The 13,596-nt window shown below is 38.4% G+C and overlaps 1 protein-coding gene and 1 long non-coding RNA gene across 3 annotated transcripts; both read left to right on the top strand.

Annotated features, from left to right (window-relative positions):
• Positions 1 to 4,279: 4,279 nt before the first annotated feature.
• Positions 4,280 to 4,982, top strand: LOC115992686. The gene is made up of 3 exons (XR_004092612.1): positions 4,280 to 4,310; positions 4,411 to 4,495; positions 4,624 to 4,982. It is a non-coding gene; the product is annotated as an uncharacterized LOC115992686 (long non-coding RNA).
• A 23-nt stretch (positions 4,983 to 5,005) lies between these two features.
• Positions 5,006 to 7,062, top strand: LOC115992685 (phospholipase A-2-activating protein-like). 2 transcript variants are annotated; one of them, XM_031116911.1, is made up of 4 exons: positions 5,006 to 5,104; positions 5,760 to 5,863; positions 6,018 to 6,086; positions 6,780 to 7,062. In XM_031116911.1, exons 1-4 carry the CDS (start codon positions 5,022 to 5,024, stop codon positions 6,782 to 6,784), a joined length of 261 nt encoding a protein of 86 aa, XP_030972771.1. In that variant the 5' UTR covers positions 5,006 to 5,021; the 3' UTR covers positions 6,785 to 7,062. The 2 variants fall into 2 exon arrangements, with proteins under 2 accessions (XP_030972771.1, XP_030972770.1); XM_031116910.1 differs by having other exon boundaries at positions 6,769 to 7,062.
• Positions 7,063 to 13,596: the final 6,534 nt, after the last annotated feature.

Genomic DNA, 13,596 nt, shown 5'->3' with positions numbered 1-13,596 from the left:
AAATTCTTTAAATTTAGAACGTTGGGAAAGCTGGAAATGTTAAACTACGAAAATTTTATCTAATTATTGTGTAATCATGACATGAGAGCAAAAATATAATCCCAATTTGCATTTTTGGCCTAAGTACAGAAACCTGAAAGAATGATGACATTATTGATCATTGGCCCGTAAAACACATGATCACTTCTCTGGCTTTCATTGAAATTTGAAATTAAGCAAACTGAAGGATGGAGTTACTCTGCCTTGAATGTCATAGAGTGACCATAGGCTAAGCCATTGCCATAGCTTGTCCTTGTCCAATGCTGGATGGTTGTCATTGCTTGGGTCCACACTGTGAAATTTCGAAAATACAAAGCCATTAGTGCCCCCCCCACTAGGAACTCGAGAGTCCAGGGTATAGGTTAAACCCTTTGTGAGATTTGGGGTTGTTTAGGATGCCAGAGTGAGCATCGAAGATAGTCTCAATTGTTGCTTTGCCTTCAAAAACTTACTAATGTTTGGAGTTTATGCATTTCACTGCCCCTGTGACAGAACATAGCAATATTTAGTATTAAGTGACCATCTAAGGTTAATATAAACTTTTATGTTATCTAAACATCCGTTTGGGATATTCTAGTTGATGGTGTTTTCATAGGTAGTCAATGTGAATCTAAGCTCTTTACAATTCATTGGTGCCACTGGTGCTGCAGGTGGTTTTAGTGTGTGAGCTCCATTTGGGCATAGATATAAGTTTCATAGGTACGATCGAACTCTCTTGGCTAGAAGTTTCATATGTACAATTGCACCAGATTACTATCACGCTCTACTTTAGTCGGTTGTTTTTGCATATAGTCTCAATATATGCTACAAATTTAATTAAACGAATAAAATTTAAGCTTGTACGGTTTGTAATTAAGCTTGTGAAATCACTTGTAATTAATTAATAAAATGTTATGAGGTTAAAACCATAGTTATTGCTCTGCCTAATAAGTAGACAATTTAGTATTTCTTCTTCTAACATAGGGGTATCCAGGATTACAAACATTGTTATTGTGATGCAAAAAACATTGTTACATTGTAAGTTATAAATTACCTTTGCTGAATTGAAGGTTATATTTTTACAGTCTAGTAGAATACTGTTTGACTTCGATTTACGTATTCAAGTGGTATATTTTGAATATGCACAGCCTCGATTGTCTTCTTGGAAAACAATGGCCTAAGTTTAAAGAAACAAATAATTGTTAATTAGTGATATATGAGAAAACATAAAGACGCTTGACACATTACCTCTTGTTGTTGACGTAAATGAAAAGTTAGTTCGTGCTCCTTGCATCAAAGTTGGAGAGCACAATTTAATTGCAGCATGCAACTCCTTAAGTTGTCCCCACTTTAGCTGCCTTAATAGTCCTAAAATTATTAAAAGCTATGGATTATTAACGAGTACTTTATTCATATAATTTTAGAAGCGTGCAAAGTATGCTGCTCACCATATTCTTCAAGAGGAATGTAATTTTAGACATTGACATGATTAGTTTGAGATAAGTAAAAGGCTTACGTAATTTCCAACACTAAAATTTATAAGAAATATATATTTACATAGAAATATAGTAACAGTATTTGATGAGGATTATACCATGTAATAATTTACATAGCTTCCATTTCTTACAATATAAAGTGCTACTTGAAATGCAATGTCTTCAGTAGACCTTATAATAGTCATTTTGTTCTCATTCATTGAAACATTGTTAATGACTAATGCAATTAATGTAGCACAATATTTCTATTACGATAAAAAGATTTTGCGAAATCATCAACTTGGATTCATCTTACAGCCATAAGGATGCTCTAGTACCCTCCTCTAAGTTTGGTTCAGATTAAAAACCCTAGTATTTGATGGTGTCAGTTAGCTTTGAACCCTGTCCCGCATATGAACATGGGGCTGAAAATGGTGGACATGAACAACCTAGATCTTTTAATATTTTTTGCAGGTCAATTTTGTTGTTCTTTTACTTTCTGCCCAATAATCCCTGAAGATTTTGTGTACGACTAGAAGCAGACAGAAGATTCCATGCTTTGCATATTACATATCATAAACATAATGTTAAATTAGTATGATGTCTCACTATCACAAACATAATCTACTCATGCAGATTGTATGGGGGCCGTACACGCATACGCTAGGCTCCCTACCTGCGTATTGCACTGCTGGGCAGCATATTTGGAGGGCCGAGGTGCCGTTGATATTCTTTTGGATAGTGGAGTGGCATCATCCTGAGCGAGTCCTCCATCAGTTTGGGATGAAGCAACCAGTTCCAAGTGTCGTGGATACGTCGACTACCCTTCACAAGATATCCCTTCAGGGTAAATAAGAGAAGAACTGGGAGGTAGAACATGATCCCTTTATTTGGCAATGGGCCAACCGAGTGAATGTAGTTCGCGGGTCCGATCTCCTAGACGATGATGATACGTATCTCGTTGAGTACATGATGTGGTACAATCGCCACATAAGGCGGTACATAACACCAGAGTCTGCGTATTGGGAACTCATGGTGAGGCAACAATTCCTATTTTATGGATGAAACCATTGTTGGATTAAATATCCTCAGCAGCTTTCTCTGTCATTTTGTTTTAAAGTCAAAAAATACTGCATGACATGTCATTATGTTTTAAAGTCAAAATACTGCATGATTTAAGTTGTTCATAACAAACTTAATTTGTCTTGATCCAATTTGTTTGCATGAGGAATGGTTAATGGGTAATGACTAATGATGACCACACCTTTGTTCATATAATTACATTCAACTTTTAAAAAGGGTGGGTTGGGTTGGGTTTTATTGTATTTTATTTTATTTTTTGTTTATTTTTTTTTTTTTTGTTTTTGGTTGGCTTGTACTTTAAAATGGACGGTGCAACTCTGTGTAGTAGTGATAAATTCACATTTCATGATAGTTTAGATAGCCTTTCCTCCAGGACTGATTAATGTATTACATATTCCTTGATAGATATTACCTCTAGGATTGGGAAGTCCCTTACTAAACTGTTGGTAGAATGCAATTCCCAACAGCTTAAAGGTCATTTAAAATCTTGCAAGTATGCAGCAAGGAGATGTGCATTTATACTAGATTCAAGTATGATATATGTTCTAAGTTTTTGGTACTTCCCTTAAGTGAAACTTGAAGCTTGCGTTTGATATTTTCAATTCATTTGATTTGGGCGTGTACGTTAGGAAATAATAACTTCAAAATATGTGTCCTGATTGCAATGTGATATTAATGGAGTTGTAAATCTGGTGAAGCCTAGATACAGAAGTGAAATTCTGATATTTTTACTTATGCTAAGATTGAACTTATGTACAACCAACTATACGTGTTTTTTAGGAGTATTATCTCAATGTTTAGATTGCATAGCGATATACATAACAGGAAACTGAAAATTCCTGAGTGTTGGGTTGGAACTATAAAATTTTGCACAGGGGGGGCCAACCCCTATTTTTATACACTGTCTTTTTAAAGATGCTTCATAATTATAAGTAATATAAGGATTTCATTAGCTATGTTTGCTACTTTTTCTTTTGATTTTGGAACAGATTTATCCAAGTTTTGCATCATACTTGCGTTCTTGCTTTTATGACGCCCTTGTTTTGTAGGTTCGGACGATGATTAGGTCTATACCGAGGTGCGATGAAGGTTCTGACATGCACATTGACCTTACATTTACACTAGAGCTTGTGGAGGAGCTAGGCCGACTTAAATTGGCGAATGCGCTTGCAGAAGCAGTTGACATTGATACACAGGCCCCAGTTCGTGGCGGGCAACGTGGTGGGTCTCGTGGGGGTGGACATCGTGGAGGTGGTCAAGCTGGTCGCAGCCGTACGACCGAGTCGGCTCCCATCTACGAGGAAAGGAATGAGGAGGGTGTAGAAGAGGCATGGCTTGGCACTGATTGGGTACTGTCTGATGACGACGGCAGGACTCCGCGATGCACGCCTGGCGATGGTGCTGGGCCATCCCATACCGTCGATCATCAGGGCACTGTTCCAGCCCACACTACATCCCATGGTGCTAGCACGGACTTTGAGGGCCCTCCTCGTATGTCACCCCCAGTTTTCAGTGGATCTGCCCATGATGGTGGATGCATATTTGTCCCCACACCAGGCATGCCCACCCCACCTCTAGTGCATGTGGACCCCACCATGTCAGCTCCATCTCAAACCCCCCACGGAGAGGCTGTACAGATTGAGCAGATACCGGCTGAGGACATTGAGCCGGTGGAGGCTTTGCGGAGATCGCGACGCCCGAGTGCGCATGCTCCCGATTGCGGGACCGGTGATGGTATGTACTTCTTCTACACTTCCCATCTTCTTGAGCTACTTGTACTGTGCATTTGATTGATTATGTTAATTTAATTATGCTATTGTGTCTGATGAAACAGGTAAGATTAGACCTGTCAGGGCATATGGGCGGAAACGAAAACATCATTAAATGCCTTAGTGTATGCTTATACTTCCTGCCTATAGGTGACTGCATAGTTACGTTTCACTTTTCTTCGAAAGTCGTATTTTTTTTTTAGACCTAACTGCAATGGTGGACACGAAAAGGCCATTAAGCTGGATTGTCCTTGTGTGCTTATTCTTCATGTGTATAGGTGACTGGAATAAGCATGCAAAATGTTCTACTAATTGGGGAGAATCTTGGTGGCTGTGCATCTATTTCTGGATCATTGCTTGGGGAGAATACTGGCTGTCAATGTGTTTGTTGTCAAGAAATTGATATTTTGGAGAAAACCCATAAGGCGTATTGTATTTATTGATGTATTAGGAAGTTTTTCTGCACTTGGAGTTTTGATTGCAATTTGACAAATGTCTGGATTGGTTTTCATTTCAAGCCAAACTTTCTTGTGTTTTTGTATGTTGTTAGCTACAGTAAAGTGGGTTGTAAGAGAGTAATTTGTTTTTTTATTTTTGTTATTTTTGTGAGAAACAAATGTGTGGTATTGTTGATAAGCAAGAAGAAGTGATTTGATACTTTCTGTAAAAGAGTTTGATGACGAAGTTTATGCGGATCAATGGTAGAACCAACTCCTTTGTAGCAAATCATTTATCCGAGTCTCTACAATGCTTGGCTAGGTATGTGTCTCTCTCCTAATTTTCTGATTCGCCTTCCCTACAATTCCTAGATTGGTACATCCTCCTTCCCATTTTCTTATTTTTAATCTCCTTTAAATCCCCTCCTCTCTAGAATGATTAGAGCTGTGTACATTTGATTACAAGTTCGTTAGTAGGAACAGATAAAAATATAATTTATATTTCTTTTTTCTGAGTTCTAGAGCAGCTCACAATATAACTTACCCAAAGCTGAAAACGGCAAAAATCTTAGTTATGTCTGCATGTTTTGTTCCTTTCACTTCTTGGGGTTTGTAATTGTTATTTATCATTGTATATATTACCTTTTCATTTTGGTAGCAAATTGGGAACCCAATGAGAAACATTTAATTGATTATTGATTTTTTCATCGATTAGCCTTCTTATTTTATGATTTTCAGTATATATATATATATATATATGTTGTGTGTGTCATTGGCCAATGAATCAAATCTTGTCCATCATTTGCTTTAATGAAATGATGGAGGCGTTAATGAAAAATTTGCATACTGTTTGAATGTTACTTTTATTGTTTGTGTATTGCCATTTTTTGGGTTTGAATTATTATCTATGCTTACAAAGGTATATGCATTTTTTCTCAATAATTTTCGGTTACTATCTAATGTCTCCTTCACCACAGCACATTAAGACGTTGGAGAAGTGGCCAACCTTCAGAATCCTGGGAGGCTCATAAGGCAGCAATCCAAGCACTCATAAAGCTGCCTTCAGGCGAGCTTGTTACAGGTATAATATGATTCAGTAGATGACTGTTCTGCTAGATATTGTTTTAGATTTTGTTGGTAGTTGGAACTGGTTACATCAGATTGGAATGCATAGATCCAACTATGTCTTTCACTATGAACTTATGGGGTTCATTTTTATGCTACCACGATTTTAGGTTCAACTGATACAACTTTAAAACTTTGGAGAGGAAGCAAATGTACACATACTTTTGTTGGGCATACAGGTATTTTTTCCATTTATTTGCCTTCATTGTGCTTTTATATATATATATATATATATATATCCTTATCTGCAATGTGTTGAAATCATGTGGGAATGAAAATAATTGTAGATTTTGCAAACTAACGATGCTGTAAAATTTTCTTCTTACATGTCTGTTTGGTGATCATCAAACATATTTTCTTTGAGCTTCCTGTAAGTTAGAAGTGGAAGAAGCATTTAATAAGACTTCTGATCTATAAGTTGGCATTAATTGACCAAACTGTTGACATGGGTAATCCTCATATGTTTAGTGCTTTACATGGTTTGATTGCTAAAAAATTTAGACATGATGATCCCTCTTTGTCTCCTGTGGAGTATTTGATGGGAAAGGAGTGCTTGCACTTTTGACGGAAGTGAGATTGATTCTTGATTTGAAGTTGCTCTTCCGGACATTGTGATAGTGACATTGTATACATATTGTTCCTAAATATGTCGAGTTTTATATAGTAATGTATATAATAATTATTTTTGAGAATTCTTTTGGGAAATATGTATATAATCATTCTAAATAAGCGGACTAATGCTTTGGCATTCATTACCAATCTGACTGGTTTTGTATTTATCTTCACATGATTGAGAGTTGTGTTATTTGCTTCAAACTTGGCTTTATAATATGGCTTTATATATCATTGTTTCCTGAACAGATCAAATATAGGCTGATGCACTTGTTCTGAGGGGGATCAGTTGCACATTTGAGGAAGGGCACAAAATACGTATTGTTGGCAGAATTGGCAGTGGCAAGACCACTCTCATAGAGATGAACCTGTTTTGTCCAATGGAGCTAGCTAGAGGGAAGATATAGTAATGTATTTATTGAAACCTGTAGTATTCCATGTAATGCGAGTCTTTTTACGTAACTTTTAAATTTTAAGTGTTCATTTTTTTTTCTAATTCAGAATAATATTACAAGGTACATCATAATTTTAGGGTTTTATTTACTATGTTTGGGATTCAAGAACCTTTATATAGCTGTGTTATTTGTTTTTTTAGTTGGTTGGTGTCAATTTTTATTCATGGTCATTTTGTTCTGGACTTCCTATATTGTGGCTATTAAAATTTTCAGAATTGACTTGAAGAATTTAGATAATTTTCTAATGTTGGACGATTTATCATGTATGAATAATTCCAATCCTATCTTTTTTAAACTTTGAATTTTCTTTGATTGGTATGGATTGCAGTGAATCCTCCAACGAGGAGGATTTCCAAATCGTTCATGTAGAGGTTATGCAATTCATTGTTGTTTTTTACGTCATGTACATTCGTTAATCGTGGCTCATTGTGTATAGGCTGATCTAGTATTTTGTAACTACACAATAATGGACTGCAGTGAATCAAATAGACGGGGTACGACCAAAGTTGACTGAATAGGATCAAATAGAGTAAATAGAATGTAGTACACCGATTTTCCTAGAAACCACAGTGGACCGAATAAGACCAAAGTAGATATAATGGACCGAATAAGACCAAAGTAGTCCAAAAACAAAAATAATAAGGTTATTTTTCTATATATACATATCTGCTAGTGAAACAATTGGAAAACGATGACACTTCTACTTAAAGCACACATGACAACAGATGGTACTTGGAAGTATACACATATCTTACTAAATACCACAACAAGAAGTCGTACTTTTGCATTCATGCATCCGTACGTTGTCTCGTGGGTGCATCAACTTCATCATCCCCCACAACATGAGCCACCACTTCATTCAACATGTTTGCACTCAACGTTGCGATCCTCCTTGCGTGGTCACGCTCCTCAATGGCAACTTCCAACTGATACCTTAACAAAGTGTGCCTAATGTCTCCATTGCCATAGTTGGTTCCTTCGCTTTGAGAAGTGCTATGTGGAGTTGAGGTTGATATGTTTGGAGTTTCCGACGATGTAGACGCACCACCATGCACGCCCATACCATTACCATGCAAATACTCCATGTATGCAGCTTCGGCTTCCCTTCGATCTTTATATGATTTGTGATTGGCATTTGGGAATTTATGAACTTGTCTACTCGCATCTACCCAACTGTCGTATATGCCTGGAACACGACCGTTAAACACAACATAGGTTCGTCCCATCCTGCTCTACAAAAACGCAATGGTGGGAATTCTTTGCACTAGAATGTGGTTGCACCTTCTAACGTGTGAAGTGGGCTTTTGTAGAGGAAATGGGGCTAAAACTCGATTCTATATAAATCGAGTTATAGCATGCGGAGTTACATATAACTCGACTTCTTATTAACCGAGTTTCTGAAACTCCGTCATTTCAATAGTCTTGTCAACAGTAACTCGATTTATGTGGTATCGAGTTTTATATAAAATCGATTTCCTTAATATCGAGTCATGTTGTCCCCCTCCCCACATTTCAGAATCCATGCACGTGTCTGGCTCTATCTGTGTTGAAAACCTTCACTGTCTGGTCTCTGAAAAAGAAAGCCTATGAGGTGAACAAAGTTTGCTAACTCTTCTGCCATTTTCCTTGTCATTATTGCATCCTCACCAGGCATGCTGTTGCTGTGGTCCCCTTCTTCTTTGTTCTGGCATATCTTCTCTGACAGGTATATATTCACTTACATAACTACTTATAAATGGATTGACTTACATTACAACTTATAATTTGGATTGCTTTCTACAACCATTCTGACATTATGTGTGTGTATATATATACATAAATGTATGTATGTATAGATATATGTATATATAGACAAACGTACTTACCCATATCATAAGATGTATATGTGGCATTCCCAAATATATGTATATATATATACACACACATACACACACACACACATATATATATATATATATACATGTATGTCCCTATGTATATGCAAATATATGTAAATATAAACAAAGCTACCTACCCATATATGATCACATGTATATATATATATATATACACACACACATGTATAGGTATGTTTACATATAATGTATGTGCTTAGGGCACCAATTTTTTGAAACATTTTGTTAGGAATTGCAAAAACTGTTAATACATTGAAAATCCTGGAAAAAATTGTCCAAGAAACGATTAATTAGATAACAGTACTATTATGACTTATGTGAGAATAATCTTATGTGTGTGTGTGTGTGTGTGATAGTGACATTGTATACATATTGTTCCTAAATATGTCGAGTTTTATATAGTAATGTATATAATAATTATTTTTGAGAATTCTTTTGGGAAATATGTATATAATCATTCTAAATAAACATATATATAAACAAACATTGTACGGTGAATTAATATGATGACATATGCATTCATTCATACATATTAACAATGCTGTGTAATGTATACTGAGGTTTAAATTGTATGGCTCTTTCAGTTCTGAAAGTCTTTACTGTGTGGGTTCTGAAAAAGAAAGCCTGCGAGGTGAACAAGTTTTACTGACCATGTTTGCATTTTCCTACTCCATATTGCATCCTTACCAAGCGATATTACAAACACCCTGATTCTTTGTTGTGGCATGTCTCCCCTAAAAGGCCAATGTTTGTGTCCAAACGAATCAAGTGTGTACACCTATAATTAGGATAGCATCATAGTGCATCTGTAAAAGATTAATTACTGTTGCATTAACATAACCCCCTATCTTCTGCATGATAACCACAATTAATTGTCCTTATCCAGGTCTGGCATGGGTCGTCACTGCTTCTACGTTTACTATGATGGGGAACAATATTTCCATGACTTGCATGGGCTGTCCTATAAAGGCGAGTCAGTGAAGCAGAAGTTCATTGAGTTGAAATGGGGAACACACTTGAGAAAAATGCACCGGAAGATAATGGAAGCTCTACGGTTGGACAAGGAGTCACATAAGATATCCATTGTGTACCGTGCCCCCCAGATACTTGTGAGTACTCAGGTTGTCTACAACTCAAATCCGTTGGGTTGCAATGCTGACGTGGACATGATGTGGGCAGTGATTAAGCGGACCCCCCAGTTCATAGCGTCCGACTTGTATGTAACTGTTGAGGCTGTTGGGTTCCATGGTAGTGCAAGTTCACAACATGCCAGTGGGGTGGAAGAGCCACACTCATTGTCGGTTGACGTGCATCCTCCCTTTGCCTATGCCACGCCTTTCCCCTACAATAATGAACCATGTAGTGCGGTTGATCATTTGGACAACACCGAAGTGGTGGGCGCCACCAATACACATGATGTGGGAGGGTCTACTCACACATATGAGCATGTCCAAGCTGATATGGACGGGGGAATTGATATTGATGGCAGCCGAGATGTGTATGAAGAGTTCATTGATACTGATGGACCAGTGGACAACGCGGAGGTCTTAGATGTACCACTGATCGAAAATAACGAGGAGGATTGCCTTACAACAGTTCCTATCCCAGAATGGTTCACATCAAACACATGGGACAATATTAATGACCCATCACCTGCATTGGGTACAGGACATCTTACAAGTTGGCATAAAGATGACCACCCAGCAAGGGGGATGCTATTCAAGAATAAAGCCTCTGTTCAATATGTGTTGACCCTCTACTCTGTGGAGCATAATAAGCAATACAAGGTCATCAAGTCTGACACCAATAGGCTGGTAGTGCGGTGTAAGAATGAGGCATGTCTGTGGTCAATTCGGGCCAATTGCAGCAAGAAGCACGGGATGTGGGTTATTAGTACATGTAAGGGTCCTCATAGTTGCTCATCCCTCCAGCTACCAACTGATGGGCGGATGATGGATTCAAAGTTCATCTCCATTGCACTTGAGAAGTATGTACGGGAAGACCTAACCCGAAAGGTAAGGGACTTGCGTAGTATGTTGCATGCAAGGTATGGGCATGATGTAACTATGTACAAGGTTTGGGAAGCCAAACAGAAGGCAGTTGCACGTATTTACGGGGATTTTGACGAGTCGTACGCAGAATTGCCACGATTTCTAGCTGCATTGTCTGATGCAGATCCGGATACTGTGACCACATTAAAGTGTGACCCCCATGTCCCGGGGACTTGTATATTCAACTCCGCGTTTTGGGCTTTCAGTCCGTGTATTAGAGGGTTTAGGCATTGCAGGCCGGTGATAAGCATAGATGCAACGCACCTTTATGGCAAGTACAAAGGAAAGCTGTTGATAGCAATGGCAACAGATGGTAACAACGAGGTTTATCCACTCGCATTTGCCATTGTCGAAAGCGAGAGCACGGAGACATGGGGATGGTTCTTGGCATGCCTGTTGACCTATGTTACAGACCGCACCAATTTGTGTATAATATCCAACAGGCATCGTGGGATACAATCATGCTTCGATGACACCACTAGGGGCTACTTGCAACCGCCGTTAACCCATCACCGGTATTGCCTCCGCCATTTAGTAAGCAATGTTAACACTAACTTCAATAGTGTGCCGTTGAAGAACTTGGTATGGAATGCAGCAACTGCGAATCAAGTTAGGAAGTTTGAGAACACCATGGATTGCATCAAGAATGTCAACCCGGCTGCGTACGACTATCTTAAGGAGGTAAATCAAGAAAAGTGGACACTTGTACATGACCATGGGCACCGATATGGGGCAATGACAACCAACCTGTCAGAGTGCTTCAATGGGGTACTTAAGGGCGCACGTAGCTTGCCCATAACTGCAATGGTGAAGTTTACATTTTACAAGGTGAACTCATACTTTGACGAACGTCGAAACAAAACCCTAGAGAAGTTGGAAGAGGGGCAAGTGTGGTGCAAATATGCCTATGACAAGTTCGAGGAAAATCAAGAGAAGGCGAAGCTCCATATTGTTAGAAGGATGAGTGCGCAACAACGGTTATATACAGTGGAGACACAGTCTTCATTGTTGAACACTGGCGGGGGAGATCACACCCATAGGGTTTCCCTCATAGACATGACATGCACGTGCGGCAAATGGGAAGCAAACAAGATCCCTTGTTCCCACTTGATAGCAGTTTGTGCCAAACACAACCATGATGCCACTGAGTATATGGATCATTTCTACCGCCTTGAAGAACGGTATCACAGCTATGAGCCTATATTCCAACCACTAAAAGATAGGTTAGAATGGCCGGAGCCAGCAGAAAAGAGAACCGTGATGCCAAACCAGCGGTTGATCCGTGAGAAAGGTCGGCCCAAGTCCACGAGAATCCGCAATGAGATGGATGACGAGGATAGGGAGTTGCCAACCTCATTGTGGATTGAGAATGGACCAAAGTTGAAGTGTGGGTTGTGTCGCCAAGAGGGTCATAACCGTCGTACATGTCCAACTCGAAATGTGGCTTCAACAAGCCATGGTGCTATGTAGCAGGTAACAATTACAAATCATACTAACAACATGGATTACATAAGTTATTCTTCTTTACATGTTTAGATATTACATTATATGAGTTATAATTAAGATGTGGGCAGTAATTTGTAGATCGGAACCATGATAGTAATACCATTGTATCAAATGTAGCTCCACTTTGGGCAATCTTGTGATTACTTCTTCAAGTAGTTGCAGTTAGTCTTAACTCCTACATATTACCATTCCAAGTCTTTTGTCCCAGTTTTGGTGTTCTTTCAATCTTATTGTTTGTCGTGTACATATTCTAGTATTCATGAGGTCTCTATTTCCCTAATTGTATATGTTTTGCTGCAGATTTGTAATTGTTGCCAAGGTGTAACTGTAGATGCTCCTCATTTAAGCAGGCAAGCCTGAATGCTCTTCTATATTTGTCAATTCAATTTATTAATTACCATGGGTTGTATACTAATTTCTGTGTTGCCTACTCCTCAGAAAGGAGGCAACTTCTGAAAAGAACAAAAAGAAGGTGTCACTCAAATGCTATGACTCCATGTTTGCCTAAAACCATTGTTGGCGGATGCTGTCCAAGTTTCAACTTAGAATTGTGAAGAATGTTTAAAATGCAGAAATGGAACTTTTTATTTTTGTACATCAACTGATTTAAATGCATAGTATGTCTTTACTTACAAATAAGCTTGTATATATGGATGATTTTTTTATTCGCGTAATGCAAATGGGGGAATGTTACTGATGGATGTGGTTGGTTATGATTTGTATGGATGACTTGTTGTTCACAGCATGGTTGTCAGCAGGTCCACTTTTACTATGAATAAGCACGATACTGAATGGGTGTGAACAGTACAAGTCGAAAGCAAAACTACAAGAAGAAAGGTTATACTAAATGAAACTCGATTTTCTAGATAACGAGTTACGTAGCAGTCCATTTTCCATCCCCTACGACTGTATCCATATTCAATTGTCAAGTATCTGGGTTACTCGATTTCTCTAGATCCGAGTTACGTTCAACATAACTCGATTTATAGGGTACCGAGTTACGTTGAAGACCATTGTGCACCCTTAGATTCCTCTTGGACTGCCTCTGGACCAGTCCAAATACCTGGGCTGGTTCGGGAAGCCAGTCAACGTAACTCGATTAAATTATTACCGAGTTATATTCAAAATAACTCGATATTTATAGCATCGAGATACGTTACAAATAAGATC

This window comes from Quercus lobata, chromosome 5 (assembly GCF_001633185.2).
Source record: "Quercus lobata isolate SW786 chromosome 5, ValleyOak3.0 Primary Assembly, whole genome shotgun sequence".
Lineage (NCBI taxonomy): Eukaryota > Viridiplantae > Streptophyta > Magnoliopsida > Fagales > Fagaceae > Quercus > Quercus lobata.
The sequence above is the reverse complement of the archived record's forward strand: the minus strand, read 5'-3'. Positions and strand labels throughout refer to the sequence as shown.

What these genes read in the sequence shown, in the direction of transcription:
- LOC115992685 (XM_031116910.1), top strand. Translation starts at nt 5,022, where the DNA reads ATGACGAAGTTTATGCGGATCAATGGTAGAACCAACTCCTTTGTAGCA. An exon ending in TCTCTACAATGCTTGGCTAG is followed by an intron (nt 5,105 to 5,759) that starts GTATGTGTCTCT and finishes CCTTCACCACAG; the next exon opens with CACATTAAGACGTTGGAGAA. An exon ending in TTCAGGCGAGCTTGTTACAG is followed by an intron (nt 5,864 to 6,017) that starts GTATAATATGAT and finishes CCACGATTTTAG; the next exon opens with GTTCAACTGATACAACTTTA.